The following is a 20444-nucleotide window of genomic DNA, read 5'->3' on the forward strand; positions in this document are numbered from 1 at the left end:
ACAAAATTTAAATCCATGATGTTATCCTTTTGCTTCCATTTTTATATCGCAGGTCTTGAAAACATTTTGCACACTGGCGTGTAACATTTTTATGCCAATTAGAAGGAAAGTCAACGGCCAATGTAATAGCTCTTCATATTGCTTAAGTCAGAAAGCGCTTACAATGCCCATTTTCTATAATGTTTCTATTCATAGCTAGTTGACACGGGGGAATAGGATAAACTACCATATGAAATGGTGAAAATTTTTATGTTGACCAGAGATATATGGAGGCTGGTAAATCTCTTTTACATTACATAAAAAAGCTGTCTCTGCTACACCATTATGCAGCCGTCACTTGGATTAACACTTCTAACTGGACAAAATCAGGAAGCAATCAAGAAAAATGACAAAAGTCAACCAACTATACCCTGTATACACTCACTAATCCAAAAATCTTATGTACTGATACAGTTTCAGCGATGATGATCAATGACCTCAACTTGGAGAACCTCCATATAAAAACGGAAGTAGTAAAAAGCTCAAGGCGCTGTGGTTGGCAGATACAAGGTGTTGAGAGCAATGTTACTCCATTGACAGAAAGAATTACATACCACATAACTAACTTAAAGTCTTCAGACACCACCTGAATTGCTGACTTCATTAGTCCTATACATAGTTGCCTTTTTCCATCTTCGCCAAGTTTACAAGCCCTTAGATATATAATAATGCCAAATTCATCCTATGCATGAACTCATCAATTCCTAATTATAAATCTTTACTGGCTTCTCAAACGTGTGCCGATTCTGAAAACATAAGCCATGAGGTGTAAACAAAAGAGAGATTTTTACCCTCAACTGAATTGTCATTGAGAAAGCTTGACCATCAGAAAATTCACTAACCTGGTTGACAGCGTATGATCTTTTAGGAGCATTGTCGGTATGCTCCAAGCCAAGATATTGCTCCCAAGCACCATAAACATCTCTTCTCTATCAAAAGATACCAAAACAAGCACAAAGTAAACACATTTAAACATGAATATAGTGATGAATATCTTTTTGAGAAAATAACAATTACAATTAAGTTTCAATAAGCGCACCTGAAAACGGCTGGATACAATGTCAGAATCTTGAAGGTACTCGGGACGCCCTAGTGATAGAAATGCAAACTTCCACTGGAAAAACAAGAAACATACAAATCAACTTTTTCTCAATGAATTCATCAAGCAAACAAATTTACTCAAAAAGCCGGAAATCTAAAAATAACACAGGTAAATGATGAAATACCTTGCCAAACTCATCATCAGGAACTTGAAGTTTCTTTTGTATTCGCACTTTAATTTCGGATAGAGTTTCACCTTCATGTATTACCAGAAAAAAAGGTTCCCCAAAGTTTTGAATTTGCTGTAAATTTTGGGGGGAAAACAAAAATAAATACTTAGGTCATACAATTAAAGTCGCATGAAATATCTGCGAATCAATTTTAAAAACATCATAATAAAAAATTAATCAATTAATACTATTTACCATTTGGTTTTGAGCTGTGTCTTTATTGAAATGGTACACATGAATCAGACGATCATGAGGACCAAGATTTTTCTCTTCTTCTGGAATCTGTTACATTTGAATGTGACCAAGTAAGAATTTGAAATATTTAGTTGAGAAACTGAACAAAAAGAATATAATATAATTGGAAGAATCACACGATATTATCATTTGAACAAATAAAGGCAGGAATACTTCATAACACTAAGGCTATCTCCCTTGTTTCTAGTCTCTACCCCCATATATAGAAAGAAATTTCTACCTCCTCTGCTCGTAATGTCCAGTATTGATCATTAATGTTTTCAATTTTTTCACTCGGAGGGAAGACCTGCACAGGCAGAGGGCAACAAGTGACAAACAAATTTCAACGATAAAAATGTGTTGTTTCTGAGTCAATAGCACATGCAGAAACACACAGGTAAAGGACAGGATCAAATTGAATAGAAAATTTAAATAAGATTTCCAGATGGTTTTTTTAACAATAACAAAAAATAGTAATAATCAACTAGTCATCAATGCATCATACCTTGTATATTTTGTGATAGAAGACTTCAAGCAACCTAAGTTCAGCTTCAGGATCAGATAACTCAACCTGAGCAATAGTAAAAAGTGGGCATTAGAATTAAAGTATACTTTCATGTAGAAGTTAATAATGAAGGAAACATTAGCAACTTTATTTGCAAAATTTGGTATTTGCCCTACAATGCACTCACAATTCACAACATCTAGAAACAGGCAAATATGGTAGAGACTTGGAATTTGGGGTGGGGCTTAACTCAACTCCAAAAGCTAAATCATGAGGCTTTGATGATTTTTCTACACTTAGATACAATATTTTGGTCATATCATCCATCAATGCGAGATTTTTAACGCACTTATCACTCTGAAAACTGCACATCTTAAGCAAGAAGTCAGGTAATTCAATAACATCCCATTAATGGGTGACTTGATGGTCCAACAACCATCAATGGGATAGACTTCAATAGTATCTTAGATTTTGAGTTTACTCATAGCCCAACAAAACGGCTAGTTCATGGGGTAAGAGTTGTCCCGCACTTATGATCATATCATTAGTCAATGTGGGATCTCCAACACCAATCACTTTGAAAACTAAACATCTTCAGCAAAAAGATTTTAGGATTAGACATTTGCAGCTGGTATAATAGAATTCCAATAATGGGCGGCCTACATACCAAACAACATTCACTAGGACAGGTTCTAATACCTTTGGAATTTGGGCTTAGGCCTGGGACAATCCTGAAAGCTAGCTCATGGGGTGAGGGTTGCCCCTCACTTGTACATATTATTTTGATCATATCATTAGTTAATGTGGGATCTCCATCAATGAGTCTATAAACACTGCCTTATTTCCCTTTTGACTTCAAATGAAGCAATGTATCATAATTGTTAGCATCTGTTTCTTGGGACCAGTGTTGTCTATGTAGGCATGTTTATAAATCAAAACTAAACAATCTCACCTTTGTCTTAAGATCATCAAGGACATCCCCAACAGTGCTCTGCTTCGGGAGTCTGATAGTATGAATAACCACCTGATGAAAATATTTTAAGAAACACAGAAGTGTTAGGAAATAAATCAACATAAAAATGGAAGAGAATCTGGTCAACATACTCACTTCATCCTTGGTGGCATGATGAAATGCAACTTTCAGAGTTTTCAACCCTTGCAATTCTGGTAGAGGGATGTCAAGTACTTCATAGTATAATATATCTGAGGTCTGACATTGAAGAAAGGAATAAGATCTATTCTCTTTTCAAGAAAAATATTAAGATCAATTTACAATAAATACCTGATTGTAATGAACTAACATGTCAGACAGATGTTCTACCCCTCGGTATTTAATAGGCTGGGGTTTGGGTTGTTGTGAATAGCAGTTGTGTGGTGTAAGCCGTATTTTGGATGGATCATCCAAACCAAGTTGTTGAGCTACTCTCTCCACCACATCATCATATGAATAAAGCCTTGACCTAAAACTCAATGTAAGGAAAAGAATAAGACCAAGGACAGAATGCTAAACATAATCATCTACAAAATAAAACTACTTCTGCTCTTTAGTAAAAAAGGTAAATAGTATAAAATTTAACAATTTGCCCCCAACAAGTACCAAGAAGCTTACATCTCTAAGAAAAAGTCGTCTTCCTTAGGTCTATCCAGAGATCGAAAGTGAACCACCTAAGAATACATCAAACATATAAGAATTTGAGCTCTTATTTCTATATTGACTTATGAAATTTGCAAGATTAATTAATTACATACAGATATGCACAAGCATGGGCACGTAGTAAAATAAAAAAAAATAATCTACCTAAAAAAATTGACTTAATTCGGGAAACTTCACATGCACATAAAAAAGAAATAAATTTGTATCATATGATTCATATTGTAAATTAATCCCTAAATTTTAGGAAAACCACAGCATCTCATTAATTGGAAGGACTGCAGTCAATCTTCACCTTTGTAACTTACGGGATACCAAATTTTGGGAATACCCTATTTTTTATTTCCTTATTTTTCTTTACGTTATTCTATATACTGTATTTATGCTCATTTGAAATGAAACAAGACAGGAAATATTTTCTTCACACTCTACTAATATGGTATCAGAGTTGGTTCCTTCATAGATTAAAAAACAAGGTTCGGTCAGGCCTTATGACCTCGGACCTATCACCCCAAAAAATACTGATCGGTCTACCAAAACTCTCAATGAGTCTCAATCAAAACACATAATTAATCACCCCATGACTCCATCCTCTTTAAGTTGTCATTGTTTTCTCTTGATTATAGATAAATGAATTTGTGTCTGAACATTACACAATTCCTGTAAACTTCAATATGGCATCAGTAACCTAGGGTTCTCTTAAATCCCCTTTTTTGTGCCCGTTGTGTCCACAAATATGCCTGATTGTATACATGATTCCTTCCATATTAGTTTCTTTTACTGAATGTGGCAGACAGCAATTAGATGTGAGGCAACATGGGGAGACCAAAAGTAAGTAAATGAATAACCAAAATGTACTAGAAAATATTTCACAATCTGATTTCTGTTGTTAATTTGCTATTATTTGTCAACATCATCAGCTTGCTGGCTGTCACGAGAGTGAAAGCATAGGCTTTGTATACACATCAGAATTTTGTAGACACATCATGATAGCATTGATGCTCCTACAACTGTCCCTTACATTTCACGAGTGTAGTCAATCAACCGGATCCAACAATATCACAAATTTTTTGTATAGCAGATTCCAAAGTATTCAGAAAGATCAATGACATTTTGAGACACAGCAACAGTCTTGGTCAAAGATGACTGCACTTTATATTTTTTCATCACCCATATTTCTATTAAAATGTTGACACAGGGGTCCTGGTCCCAACACTCATCCCATAAATTATTCTCCATGTACCGCCAAACCACAATTTATTTTGTGTACTGAAAATCAACAGGAAGTGGTATCCCTAAAATAAAACATTTCGGTTAAATCAAAGGGGAAAATAAGAATAATATGCATTAATACATCATAAATTTGCTTTAGCATCAAATTTTGGGTTAACCCTGTTGAACACTTGAACCACCAAGTAGTCATTCTTTGATGCGTCATGCTTGAAACCACGAAGAAACACATGAGACACATTAGGTGAGTAATACACTTGTTTTTCAACACCTGTATATGGATTCTACAACTAGATACTTCCACCAAATTTCAAAGGTATAAGACCTCTACATGAACCTTTGATTTTAAGGTGATAAGATTTGGGAGCAAAAGTTGAGGTTTAATGCAGTAGTCACTGCAAAGGGATGCATTTAAGTTTGCGGATAGAAAAAACTCATGATGATGAGAAGATTGACTCTAATATCACAAGTCTTTATGTGCATGCGCAGCTAGTTCAAAACATAATGTTGCAAAGTGTGGATCAAATAAGTCATGATGTACAAACACATTTGAGACATTAAGTGACAACAAGATTTCAACTATCAAATCTTAGGGTTTATACACACACATATATAGATATTGATCTATCGAGTGAGTTTTAGATCACTCAAGCACCTCTTTTTTGTATGGCATTTTGAAGCACATGTTAGACATGTTACCAAATAAAAATTGTTGGTTAACATTAAAACCTTTAGAATAAGTGGAAATTGAAAGTTAACAGGGACATAAAGGAGGCAACACTTGGAAGACCTTAACCATTTCCAATGAGGATTTGATCAGGTCCTTCAAATAATGTTGATGCAAGTTTTGAGACACATTTGTAACATGATAAGTGGCTCTAGAGTCAGAATATTAACTTCCATGACTAAAGGTTGAGTGTTTGTGAGCATGGCTTGAGGAGTTGGTGTGCTGATGGAATGAGGTGATAGTGAAGAGTTGATATCTCTCCTTCTCAACTAGAGGACCATCTTCAATAATCTTGTGCTTCCAATTTCGGTCTAGGGGAGCTGTTGTAGGTCTACACCTAGTTTCCCTGTTTCTCGAAACAAATCAAGAGTGTACTTCCTTTGTGAGATGAAAATACCTTTCTTGCTTCTAGCTATTTCCATCCCAAGAAAGTATTGAAGCTGCCCAAGATCTTTAACCTTGAATTCTGCTTGCAAACAACTTTTGAGATTGTCAATTTCTTGATTCTCATCACCTATGATTACCATGTCATCTACATATACAATAAGAATAGCCCTTCTTTCATCTTTGGATTTTTTTTGAAAAAGGGTGTGGTCTGCTTGGCTTTGAACATTGCCAAGTTGTTTCATAGACTTGAATCTGAATGATTTTCATATTATTGAATTGATGGGTACAATAAAATAAATAGGCATAAAACATAATCAATCCCTAAAGTTTAGGGATTTAGATAAAACTGACTAAGGAAACTAAACTAGAAATTAGGAGAGGATATATTAGAGAAGAGAATATAGGATAATAAATACTTTTATTTGTTGTCTTATTTACGTGTATCCAAATATATTTTCTGATTGTATTTTGCTATTATCTTTAGGTTAGTTACTGTTGTTGACTAACTAACTCTTGAGTTAGTTAAGTCCGTTAGGTTTATATATGTAGATAATACCTCTCTTGTATTATCTTTTTCAATCAATTCAATTCTCATTCAAAATATTGAATCTCAGAAATCCTCTTGCAATTCCTTTTCTCATATGGTATCAGAGTGAGCACGGTTCGTTCCGTTTCTCAACCCACCTCTCCATCGTATCCTGCTAATTGCTCGCGCCTCTGTTGCTGCACGAAATCTCCTCGCTGTTGTTGCTCGCGCGTTTTTCGCCGCGCCTTGTCGCTGATCTTGCTTCGCTGATCTTGCTGTTCTTGCTCGCGCGTTTCGTCGCGCCTCGTCGCTGTTCTTGCTCGCGCGTTTTGTTTCGTCGCGCCTCGACGCTGTTCTTGCTTGCGCGTTCGGTCCTGTTTCTGTCATTCGTTCACACTCTCTTCATCGTGTGACTTCTTCCATCTTGTCGTCTCTTGCCTCCGTTGATTCAATGGCTTCCGCTTCCTCTGACCATTCCGCGTCACACACTTTTTCCCAATCTGTTACATGCAAATTGGATGACAAAAATTTCATGACCTGGCAACAACAGGTCACTGCTGTGATCCGCGCTCATGACCTCAAACGTTTCGTGGTTAATCCAAAAATTCCACTCAAATTCTTGACTGCTGAAGATCGTGACTCCAACAATGTCAATCCTGAGTATACTGTTTGGGACCACAAGGATTCGCTACTCTTTTCTTGGCTGCTTTTAACCCTCTCTGAATCTATACAGGCTCGTGTCGTCTCCTGTCGGCACTCCTATCAAATTTGGGATCTTGTTTTCCAACATTTCCACTCGCTCACCAAGGTTAAAGCTACTCAACTGCGTCTTGAACTCCGCACCATCAAGAAAAGGACACGTTCATGCTCCGAGTACTTACTCCGCATTAGCACCATTATTGAAATGCTGGCTTCGATTGGCAGTCCTGTTTCACCTCGTGAGCATGTTGAATGCATCATTAGTGGTTTGCCACCCGAATACGACTCGCTCATCTCCACTGTCACTGCCTTTGCTAGCAGGGATGACACATTTTCCCCTGCAGAACTTGAGCACGTAATTTGCTCAAAAGGCTCGACTTGATCAAACCAAAATCGCCACTCTCCAAGAACCTGTAACAATCAATCTTGCCCAGCCTGTCCCTGTTCCTCGTGACTCAGAACGCTAATTTTGCCTTTCAACAATCTCAGCTCGCTCACACTCAGCCTAACACGCTTCAGAATTTTCCTAATCAGAACCGCGATGGTGGTCGTGGTCGTCGTGGTGGCAGGAATCGTGGTGCTTCGGTTCAATGTCAAATCTGTCATAAACGTGGTCATGAAGCCTCCACGTGTTATCAACGCTTCACTCCAATGCTTACTCCCTACCCTACCTTTGGCTCTGGGCCTGTCTATCCTCCTCGCACTGGCACTGTTCCACAGTTTGGCACCGCAAACATGCTTGGCCTCTCTGGTCAACCTTCGTGGCCGCCCCCCACCATCGGTGGATCCTTTGGGTCTATTCCCTCTGGCTACTATCCTTCACCGCCTGGATTCCATCTTCCCACGTCACAACCTACTCAGCAAGGCTACTCTGGTTCCACTTCCTCTACTCCAAATGCGACGCCCACCCTAAACACTACCACAACATCATGCCACTCTGGATCCTCAACATCTCCTTCAAAGTGCCCAGTTTACAGGAACCGAGCACATTGCTATGGCCAATGGCCAAGGTACATCTATAGCTTCAATTGGTTCTAATGTGTTTAGGTCCCCCATTCATCCCTCCACTGTTTTCTGCCTGAAAGACTTATTACTTGTTCCTACTTTAACAAAAAATCTAATCAATGTATCTAAGTTTGCCAAAGATAATAATGTCTACTTTGTATTCTATCCTCATTCATGCTTTGTCAAATCACAGGATTTGAACGAGACTCTTCTTGAGGGCAAGCTTGGTGAAGATGGTCTCTATCATTTTCAGCCAATTCTTGAAACGAATAAATCCCACTCTGGCAACATACCCAAACACTTTACTAATTCTGCACCTTGTATTTTTCTTTCTGAACAATGTAAAAATGGTGTTTCTCATACTTACAAACAATGGCATTTACGGTTAGGGCATCCTCAGCATGATGCACTAATCAAAGCTCTACATTTGTGTAATATTCGGATTCCTCATATTAATAAAATTTCCAACTTTTGTGATTCGTGTTGTGTGGCCAAATCTCATAAACTTCCCTCTAAATCCTCTACCACCGTTTATTCTAAACCTCTTGAACTCGTTTTTCTTGATGTTTGGGGACCTGCATCATTAGATTCCAATTGTGGTTATTTGTACTTTTTAACGTGTGTTGATGCTTGCACTAGATATGTTTGGATTTATCTGCTTCATCGGAAGTCCGATGTTTACACTCACTTTCTGAATTTCAAAGCCCTTGCTGAGAAACAATTTCAAACTCCACTTCAGGCGGTTCAAACTGATGGTGGTGGTGAGTTTCGTCCGTTAGTTCCGTTTTTGCAACAAGAAGGCATACTGCATCGACTGACATGTCCGTACACTCATCATCAAAATGGCATGGTTGAAAGGCACCATCGTCATATTGTTGAACTTGGCTTGACCATGCTTCATCATGCTTCGTTACCCCTCAAGTTCTGGGATCATGCATTTCTGACCGCTGTGTACCTCATTAATCGACTTCCCTCTTCGTCTATTGATCACAACTCACCCTACAAACTCATCCATCACAAAGACCCTGACTATCAGTTTCTAAAAATCTTTGGCTGCTCCTGTTTTCCTCTACTCAGACCCTACAACCAACACAAAATTCAACCTCGGTCAGAGGAGTGTCTCTTCTTAGGTTACTCTCCTACTCACAAAGGCTACAAATGCCTAAGCAAGTCTGGCCGTATCTACATCAGCAAAGATGTAGTGTTTAATGAAGACAGATTCCCCTACAATGACCTCTTTATTTCCCAATCTACCTCATCTGATCCTTGCACTTCTGTCTCCACTATTCCGTCTCTTATCAACCCGTCTCAACCCACTCTACCTGAGAGCTCTGCTTCATCTGGTGATGGTCTCCCATACACTCAGTCTGCTGACCCTCAACTTCCTTCACCTATCACATCACACAGCTCCTCCTCTACCTCTACTGCCTTGACTGAAGCTTCAGAACCAGCCAGACCACTTAATGTTCATCCAATGCTTACACGCTCCAAAAATGGAATTGTTCAACCCAGACGAAATCCCACACTTCTTCTGTCGCATGTTGTGCCTAAGACAGTCAAAACTGCTTTGGCTGATCCTAATTGGCGTGCTGCCATGCAAGCTGAAATTACAACCTTACACACCAACAACACCTGGAGCCTAACTACCCTACCTAGTGGCAGAAAACCCATTGGGTGCAAATGGGTTTTTCGTGTCAAGGAAAATCCTGATGGTTCTATCAATAAATATAAGGCCCGGTTGGTTGCCAAAGGTTTCCATCAACTACCTGGTCTGGACTTTTCTGAAACCTTCTCTCCTGTTGTAAAACCAGTTACCATTCGTACTGTTCTCTCTCTTGCTGTATCCTTTCAGTGGTCTCTTCGACAACTTGACATTAATGATGCCTTCCTCAATGGCATGCTTGAGGAAGACATCTACATGTCTCAGCCTCCTGGTTTTACAGATTCTGCCAATAAAAATCTTGTCTGTAAATTGCACAAATCTCTTTATGGACTGAAACAGGCTCCTCGAGCCTGGTTTGACAAACTTACGTCTGTTTTACTCAAGCTTGGTTTCAACAAAAGCAAGTGTGATCCCAGTTTGTTCATCTTCTCCACCTCTACTGTCACTATTTTCATGCTTGTCTATGTAGACGACATCATTCTCACTGGAAATTCTCCATCCATGCTGCAAAAATTTGTTACCCAACTCAACGATATTTTTTCTCTCAAAGATCTTGGTACTTTGGACTACTTCTTAGGTATTGAAGTCAAGTCTCTCTCTCAGGGAAAATTGCTCCTTTCCCAGGCCAAGTATATTACTGACCTTCTTACTAAGGTCAAAATGGAAGACTCCAAAAGAATCTCCACTCCCATGATTGGCGGACAACAACTTGCTAAAGAAGGAACTCCATTTGATGATCCTACCTTGTATAGGCCTGTAGTTGGTGCATTGCAGTATGCCACAATTACAAGACCTGAAATTGCCTTCAGTGTTAATAAGGTAAGCCAGTTCATGTGCTCTCCCATGGAAGAGCATTGGAAAGTTGTCAAACGAATTCTTAGATATCTCAAAGGAACTGTCGGTCATGGACTTGTGTTCTCGCCTGCAAAGCACACTGATCCCTTCAATCTCACTGCTTTCACTGATGCTGATTGGGCGTCTGATCAAAATGACCGAAGATCAACTTCAGCAACGTGCATCTATCTTGGTCCTAATCTTGTGTCTTGGTGGTCCAAGAAACAACTACTTGTTGCCAGATCCAGCACTGAAGCTGAATATAGAGCCTTAGCTCAAGTTGTAACTGAAGTTTTGTGGATTCAGTCACTGCTGAAGGAATTAAAGGTTCCTCTAAATACTCCTACTGTACTTTGTGACAATCAAAGTACTGTTGCACTCTCACACAATCCTGTTCTACACTCCAGATCCAAGCATATGGAGCTTGATATCTTTTTTGTTCGTGAAAAAGTACTCAACAAGTCCCTCAATGTTTCGCATATACCTGCCCAACATCAGTTTGCAGATGTTCTGACCAAGGCCCTGTCTCCCAAGCGGTTTCTTCTTCTTCGCTCCAACCTCAATGTTGCTGATCCATCTACTTTGTTTCATCCCCCTTGAGCTTGTAAGGGGTGTATTAGAGAAGAGAATATAGGATAATAAATACTTTTATTTGCTGTCTTATTTACGTGTATCCAAATATATTTTCTGATTGTATTTTGCTATTATCTTTAGGTTAGTTACTGTTGTTGACTAACTAACTCTTGAGTTAGTTAAGTCCGTTAGGTTTATATATGTAGATAATACCTCTCTTGTATTATCTTTTTCAATCAATTCAATTCTCATTCAAAATATTGAATCTCAGATATCCTCTTGCAATTCCTTTTCTCATAGGATAAACTAGTATATCTAAACTATATCTTATAGAATTATCTTAACACTCCCCCTCAAGCTGGAGCATATATATCATATGCATCTAGCTTGTTACATATATATGTTATCCTAGGACCTCGTAAAGGTTTAGTAAAGATATCTGCAAGTTGATCCTTGGAGCAAACTGAGGAGGTCTTGATGATACCGGAGAGGATCTTTTTTCTGATGAAATGGCAGTCAACCTCTATATGCTTTATTCTCTCATGAAAAACTGGATTAGAGGAGAGGTATAAAGCTGACTGGTTATCACAAACTAGTTCCATATGACCAACCTTGCAAAACTGCAACTCTTGAATTAAGAATTTTAGCCACAAGAGCTCACATGTGGTGTGAGCCATAGCACGGTATTCTGCTTCTGTACTTGATCGTGCAACAACACTTTGCTTTTTACTCTTCCATGAGACAAGATTACCACCCATGAAGACACAATAGCCTCATGTTGACCGTCTATCACTTGCATCACCTGCCCAATCTGCATCTGAATATCCAACAATGTATGTATGTCCTTTATCATTGTAAACAAGTCCTTTTCTTGGAGATATTTTGATGTATCTAAGGATTCAAACAACTGCAAGCCAATGACTCTCACAGGGAGAGTTAAGAAACTGACTTACAACACTGACAGGAAAAGATATATCAGATCTGGTCATGGTGAGATAATTCAATTTTCCCACTAATCTCCGATATCTCCTTGGGTCAGGATAAGGCTCCCCCTGATTAGGCATAAGCTTCACATTGGGATCCATAAGAGTGTCAACTGGCTTACAATCTGTAAGTCCGGTCTCTTCTAGAATATCAAGGGCATATTTTCTCTGAGAAATAGGAATACCAGACTTTGACTGAGCGACCTCAATCCCAAGGAAATAACGTAGGGGACCTAAATCCTTAGTTTGAAAGTTTTTAAATAAATGTTGCTTCAGAGCCTTGATGCCCTCCTGATCATCACCTATAGTCACAATATCATCTACATAAACAACAAGATAGATAAATCTATGTGTCGATGAGCGTTTAAAGAAGACAGAGTGGTCTGCCTCGCAGCGAATCATTCCAAATTCCTGTATAACTTTGCAAAACCGACCAAACCAAGCACGAGGTGATTATTTGAGGCCATACAAGGACTTTTGTAATTTACATACAAGACCAGACCCCCCTTGAGCAACAAACCCAGGAGGTTGATCCATATAAATCTCCTCCTCCAAATCACCATGTAAAAAGGCATTTTTGATGTCTAATTGAAACAAAAGCCAATGCCTCATAGCATCCATGGCTAGGAAGAGACGAACTGAGGCCATCTTCGCAACTGGAGAGAAAGTGTCCTTGTAATCCAAACCATATACTTGTGTGTATCCTTTAGCCACAAGACGAGCTTTCAATCTATCCACTTGTCCATCAGGGCCCACTTTAACATTAAATACCCACCGACAACCAACAACAGATTTTCCAGGCAGAGGTGGGACAAGTACCCAAGTGTGGTTAGAGTCTAAAGCTGTCATCTCATCAATCATTGCTTGTCACTATCCTGGATGGGTTAAGGCCTCCTATACGGTCTTGGGAATGGTAATAGAAGAAATAGCAGAGACAAAAACATAATAGGTAGGAGACAAACGATGATATGAAAGAAAGTTATAAATGAGGATTACAAGTAGAACGACTATCTTTACGAAGAGCAATGAGCAAGTCAACTGAGGTAGGTGGGGCCGGAGTAGGTGAGGAGATTGAAGCAGGAGTAGAATCACATGGCTCAATTGTAGAATCATTGGGAGGAACAACAGTATGTGATCGACGCTCATAGGTTATCCCAAATCGATGTAGAGGATGGTCAGACCCTGGTAGAGTGGGAGGATCTGGTGCCTCTAAAGTAGCAGGTGTGGTAGGAGGCACACTATGATCAAAATGAGGAATAGGCAATACCTGAGAGGAGATCTGAGTTAACCGGAGAGACATCTGTGGCAATAAAATATGGTGTATCTTCAAAGATAGTGACATATGCACTAGTGTAAAATCGATGCGTAGCAGGAAAGTAACAACAATACCCCTTTTGGACACGGGAGTATCCTAAGAACACACATTTGATGGCCTGAGTAGACAACTTATCACCTCTTCCATCACTACCATTAAAATCTGTTTTACTAGTTCATGGATGTCCCTTTAATTTGATTTCTATAAGTAAGTTGACTCGGTCACTAAACTGTGTCATAACTTTCACTTCTGATTCTTTCTTGATACAAGACCGAAGTACGGGACAGACGATTGGAGCTGGATCTGAATCACATGGTCTCTACTACCTCCAGCCTTCTACCTCTACCATATGTGCATCTATTGAGTCTCCTGGTTTAATCTACCGTCGCCTAGGTTATCCAAGCTTGAATAAATTAAAGAAAATGGTACCTCATCTCTCACGGTTAGTCTTTAGAGTCCAATAGACATAGAATGAGAGAGACAGACTGTAGAATTACCGGTATGAGCAACAGTGATGGAGGAAAGGGCTTGTTTAGTCGCCTTCAGTTGAAGATACTCTTTGTAATCATCGGCAGATAATGTGATTGGATGATTGCTCTCGGGTTCAATCTTGACTTCTAGAGCCGAAGTCGGAGATTGAGCCACTTTAGCTGTCTTGCTCGGAAATCCATGCAAGGAATAACACCTGTCTCGTGTATGTCCATCTCTTTGGCAGTAGGTACAATGGAGGTTTCCTCTACCCCCTTTACCACGACCACGTCCTCGACTTCCACGGTCAATTGAACTAGAGATAAAAGCAAAAGGTGTGCCATTCTTGAAATTCTCTGCCATGAAGAGAAAAAGGAGAAGAACGGCAAAAACACCTCCAAACAATCCCGAAAGACCTTCGAGACAGCAACCAAACAGTCTCAAAATTCCGTGGAAGCAACCAAACAACCACGGAATTCCAAGCAGTAACCAAACGACCACCTACAGTGTGACCCACAACCTGAAAAGGGTCAAAACAAGAAGAGGGAGAGCCGGCGAGTCCAATGGTGCAAACGGCGTCGCAAACGGAGGCCTGGAGTGCGGCGCGTGGGGGAGCTTTTTTGACAAAAAACCGCTCGTGAGAGTGCGTGAGACACCGGTCTGGAGGCGGCTCGCGACAGAAAGGCCGATCGGCGACCTCTGAACACTCAAGCGGCATCAACTCCGACGACCGCCAACAAAATTCGAAAAACCCTAGATGCCTTAGTGGCGGCTGGGTTAGGGTTTCCAAACCAGGACCAGAATGCTCTGGTACCAACTTTAATTTGAATGATTTTCATATTATTAAATTGATGGGTACAATAAAATAAATAGGCATAAAACATAATCAATTCCTAAAGTTTAGGGATTTAGATAAAACTGACTAAGGAAACTAAACTAGAAATTAGGAGAGGATAAACTAGTATATCTAACCTATATCTTATAGAATTATCTTAACACATAGTAGTGCTGAATCTTGTGAACCAGGCCGTTGGGGACTATTTCAGTCCATACACGGACTTATTTAACCTGCACACAACATCATTCTTTTCTCCTTCAAATCCAGGGGGCAATTTCATATAAACTTCCTCTTCCAACTTCCCATTCAAGAAAGCATTCTTCACATCTAATTGGTGTAGTTTCCAATCCATATTTTCTGCAAGAGAAATGAGATTCTAATAGAATTAAGTTTTTCAACTGGTGCAAATTTTTCTTCATAATCTATATACCATGGGTTTGGGTATAGCCTTGGGCCACTAACCTCGCTTTATATATGTCTATCTTCCCATCTGCACCCATTTTTGTGGTAAATATCCATCTACAGCCCACAACTTTCTTATCCTTGGGAAGCTTGACAATATCCCAGGTCTTATTTTCTTCTAGTTCAACCATTTCCTCTAGGACAACAGCTCTCCATTTTTCGTCTTTTAGAGCATCAAAGACAGTGTTTGGGATCTGAACTCTATCCAATTCTGTAACAAAAGCTCTATATCTCGGAGATAGGTTAGAATATGAGGAAATTTGATATAGAATACTTTGTACAAGATCTAACACCTTTCTGTAAGGCAATAGGCAAGTCAAATTCATCTATAATATCGTTTTCAACATTAAGATTTTCAACTGCACAATTACCCCCAGTGTTACAATCTATTGCTTCCACATGATTTGGCTCCAGGTCTGAAGATTGACCTTGCAAAGGAACATTATGTCTTCTAATGTAGAACTTTGGAAAAAATTTGAACTCATTTTGAGTCCTTTTTTCTAATTCTCCCCCTTGACTGGTTATTTGTGTAGATTCTGTTTCAAATTCTTTTTGCATAGGTTCAAGTAAAGGAAGAAAAATTAGGAGATAGAAGGATCCCAATGATGAGGTTCAATCATATATTCTCCCCCGAAATGAATCATTGTGAAATAAAGGTTGATTTTCAAGAAAAGCGGTGATATGTAAAACCTTTTGGATTTTGGGAAGTAACATTTGTACCCTTTTTGTGTGGTAGAATAGCCAAGGAATATGCATTTATGAGATTCTGGTTACCCTTTTTGTGTAGGAGAATAGCCAAGGAATAGCCAAGGAATATGCATTTATGACATCTGTACACACAAATATTTTTGGTTGAATAGACTCCAACATTCTGACTAAAGGAAAAAAACTTTTTAGACAGTTAAGAGGGGTTAAAAGTTGGAGAGGTTTGGAGGGAAGACAATTTATAAGATAGGTAGCAGTTAACATAGCTTCTCCCCAAAAATGGTTGGGAACATTTGTGGTGAACATAAGAGAACGAGCACCTCAAAAATGTGCCATTTTTTCTTTTAGCAACCCTATTTTGTTGCAGGGTATGGTTGCAAGAACTTTGATGGAATATGCCATGTTCCTGTAGGTAACCATTAAGATCATTAGAGAAGTATTCCTTCCCATTATCAGTACGAAGGATGTGAATTGATGAGCCAAAAATATTGGTGACAAGAGGTACACCCAACACACGAGTATTGGTAGCTTCAGATTTTTCTTTCAAGAGGTACACCCAACACACAAGTATGGTCATCTATAAAGGTGATAAACCATCTGGCTCCATTTATGTTAGGAATTCGAGAAGGACCCCATATGTCACTATGAATGAGATGGATGGGTTGTGATGGTTGATAGGGATGAGAGGGATAATTAGTTCGAGATTGTTTTGCAAGAATGCAATGTTCGCACCTAAAAGAAGAAATATTTTTATTGAAGAATAAATCTCTGGATACAAGTGTTTCAAATAATTGAAATTAGGGTGAACAAGACGGTTGTGCCATAGAAAAACATTTGAATCTGACACGGTTGATAGGGAGATGGTTTGAGAAGAATCTGACTTTGATGGTGAATTAGAAACAAAATATAGACCATTGTGTTCCTTAGCACTACCAATCATCATCCCCGAAGACAAATCCTAAAAAATACATTGAGAAGGGTAAAAAATTATTGCACAATTTAGATCTTTAGTCAATTTACTGGCAGATATGAGACTGTATTTTAATTCAGGAACATTAAGGACAGATTTTAGTTTTAGTCCCGACAAGTTTAAGTTACCAGTACCAGTTACCATTGATGAATTATCGTCAACTACTGTAATAGTGACACATTTATCAGCTTTCTTGTATGACATAAAGTCAACAAATGACCCTGTCATATGGTCAGTAGCTCCGGAATCTAGGATCCATTCTCCTGTATTTTCTTGTCTAGACAAGAAAGAAAACTGACCATTACCTTTGTGAGCAATGTTTGTTGTAGAGTTTGTTGGTGCAGAAGCTTCAGGTTTGAGTTGAGAGAGTAGGTTCTTTAGCATATCCATTTGCTCATCAGAAAAAATAGTTGAACATTGCTTCCTTACATCTGCAAAAGATTCAACAACATTAACAGAGGCAACAACTTTGCGCTGACTTCTAGGTTTCCAATTTGCAAGTTTTCCATGAATGAGCCAGCATGTCTCCTTGGTGTGGTAAGGTTTTTGGCAATGATCACACCATGTCTTGGCCTCTTTAGGACGGATAGTCTTTAGATCATTTTTTCAAGATACAAGAGCTGAGATTAAATGAGAATTCTCAATTGTAGGATTGTTTTGCAACATCACTTTCCTCCTACTTTCTTCTCTTCTAACCATGGTAAAGGCTTCCTTGAGAGTTGGTAGTGGTTTGAGGCCAAGGATCCGTCCCCTAACTTCATCTAATTCTTTTGTAAGTCCCTGAAGGAAATCAAATACCCTCTTTTTCCAGCATTTGGTCATACAACAATTTATCCTCAAAACATTCCCATGAAATAGTATAGAACAAGTCCATTTCTTGCCATAACTCTACCAACATATTAAAATACTCAGTTACAGATTTGTTACCTTGTTGAGTATTACACAAAGATGACCTTATTTCAAAGCATTGGGCAGAGTTTTGGAGGTCTGAGTACATCTCCTGAACAGTGGTCCATATTTCATGGGCAGTTTTGCAGAAAAGGTAAGTTCTGCCAATTTTAAGTTCCATTGAGTTTATCAACCAAGCCATGACAATGGAGTTCTCAACATCCCAGTTATTGTAGGAAAGATCAATCATTGGTGGAGCTGCAGAAGTCCCTGTAAGATAGCCCATTTTTCCTTTCCCTTTGATGACAAGAAGGACCGACTGGTACCATTCTCGGAAGTTTAACCCATTTAATTTGTGTTGGGTTATTTGAATTGAGGAGTTTAGGTCAATAGGTTGGAAGGATGAAGCCATATGGGCTGGTTTGTTTAGGTTTCTGTTTGAAGGCAAAATATTTTCTGGTGTGGATGGTTGTGTGGGTGGTACATCAGCCATGAAATTGTATTGAGTTTTCATCTAAGATTAAGAATAGTTGGCTCTTGATACCATATTATCGGAAGCAGAAGAAATCATTCTCCTTATTTTATTCAAATGATTGGTCTAGTACATAAATAGGTAAAACAGGGAAATAAAAAAGGAAACAAATAATAGGAAATTCCTATAATTAAATAGGAATCCCTATAAATCAGTAACAGCAATAAAGAATAAATTGTAGATCCTAATCCCTGAAATTCTGTAACATAATAATATCCCATAAATTAATCCCTGAAATTCTGCAACATAATAATATCCCATAAATTTTGGGATTCCTATCCAACAGAAACAAACATTATTATATGTAGACTTGTTAATAGTCTCGTGGATCTAAATTAGAAGTTAATGGCAAATGAAGGTGAAGTTTTCTCAGATCTAGAGAGATTCAGTAAACTAGTTTCCCGTTTATCTAATCATCACTAGGCCCAACATTTCCTTAACAATATAGATTATTAGTCAATTCATGCAAGCTCCTCATGTTGATCATTGGAATATTGTAATTCATATTCATATTCATATTCTTAGATACATCATAAAGGCTCCAAAACAAGGGCTATTGTATAAGGATAGAGGAAATACCCAAATTTTTTGATAATGTGATGTTGACTAGGCAGGTTCACCTATTAATAGGCACTCTACTATTGGATAATGTATATTTGTTGGAGGAAATACTATCTCTTGGAAAAGAAAAAACCAAAATGTGGTAGCCTAGTCTAATGTAGAAGCAAAATATAGAGATATGGATATTGTTGTCAAACTGGTCAGCCTGGCTTGACTAAACCTGCATGAGCCACGTGCGCTTTTAGGCTAGCCTGGCCTGGCTTGAATTATGTTTAGGCTGGTATATTTTTGGCCCAACCTGGCCCATGTATTGCTTATCTTCTTGATGAATTACTAGGTAAAGATTGATGCACTCGTCAAGGTTATCAATAACAGATAACGGTCTATAGTAGTGAGGCAAAAATCCTTTATAAACATATGGTGGACACCATGGCGAACAAAAAAAGATAATATATATATATATATAATCAAAAACAAAACAAAAAAAAAATATATATATATATATATAAATAACAAACAGCAAAAATAAATTAAAAACAATAAAATAGCTACTTAAATAGTTAAATATCAAAACAGCAATATCAAAAGAATAGGAACCAAATGTTAGAACTTAGAAAAAATAGGAACTCAAACCAGACCCAATGGCTGAAAAAGAAGGGAAAAAAAGAATAAAAGATGAAGAACAGAAGCTCTACTTGAATATTGAAATAGGTTGGCAGAAAAGGATCAGTCAGACTGATCTGTACATTTTCCTTATATTAAGAGTGATAGTGATTAGGGTTACAAGAAAAAGGCTAAAGAGTCTAAAAGCCTAAGCAATCACATCAGGAGAGAGTACAATCAGAAAAATACAGTAAATATTTAAAAAAAGAAGAGGCTTTCTAAACAAGTTATTCTAACAACTCTAAATATGGTTTAGGGTTTAGAACGTAGAGAAAAAAAGGAACGAAAAAAAATATGAACACAAATGAATAATTGTTGAAGGAAGAATTAGAAGAGAAAAAGAAAATAAAAACACTGAAAAATTCAACATCAACAGATGAACACAGTTGAAGAAAAGATGAAGGAAGAAAAAAAATGCAAAAAAAAAAACAATTTCACTGCATTTGTTGGAGTTATTTTCTGAAGTTGCTCATTAAAGTGTGGGTCCACCAGGTCGCCGGCGATGAAGGTGGCCAGAGGGTAGTGGTCGAACTTTAACGAAGCTTTAGGGAACCTAGGGCAGCAGCTTCCGTGACTTGGAGCAACTGCTTTTGCAGAGAAATGTGTTTGAACAAAGAAAATAAAAGCACTCTATGTATTTGGGCACAGGTCGAAGCCCTAAACTGGGTTTTTTTATAAAAAAAAATGTTATACCCACCATGACCATCATAAACCT

General features: G+C 38.3%; 1 protein-coding gene across 2 annotated transcripts in view; it reads right to left on the reverse strand.

Moving 5' to 3' along the window:
* Window positions 1-267: 267 nt before the first annotated feature.
* The window catches only part of LOC109790631 (ubiquitin C-terminal hydrolase 12), a 59298-nt gene continuing 39121 nt past the window's right edge, over window positions 268-20444 (reverse strand). For both annotated transcript variants that reach the window (XM_029269697.2, XM_029269698.2), the window contains exons 22-32: window positions 3659-3714; window positions 3332-3509; window positions 3158-3259; window positions 3002-3073; window positions 2050-2115; window positions 1786-1851; window positions 1506-1592; window positions 1266-1382; window positions 1079-1153; window positions 882-968; window positions 268-785 (exon numbers count right to left, since the gene is read on the reverse strand). In XM_029269697.2, the coding sequence (XP_029125530.2) occupies window positions 744-785; window positions 882-968; window positions 1079-1153; window positions 1266-1382; window positions 1506-1592; window positions 1786-1851; window positions 2050-2115; window positions 3002-3073; window positions 3158-3259; window positions 3332-3509; window positions 3659-3714 (948 nt within the window). In that variant the 3' untranslated portion in view covers window positions 268-743. The remainder of the gene's footprint in view (window positions 786-881; window positions 969-1078; window positions 1154-1265; window positions 1383-1505; window positions 1593-1785; window positions 1852-2049; window positions 2116-3001; window positions 3074-3157; window positions 3260-3331; window positions 3510-3658; window positions 3715-20444) is intronic.

The sequence above is a fragment of the Cajanus cajan genome, chromosome 2 (assembly GCF_000230855.2).
Source record: "Cajanus cajan strain Asha chromosome 2, NIPB_CcT2T_4, whole genome shotgun sequence".
Classification (NCBI taxonomy): Eukaryota; Viridiplantae; Streptophyta; class Magnoliopsida; order Fabales; family Fabaceae; genus Cajanus; species Cajanus cajan.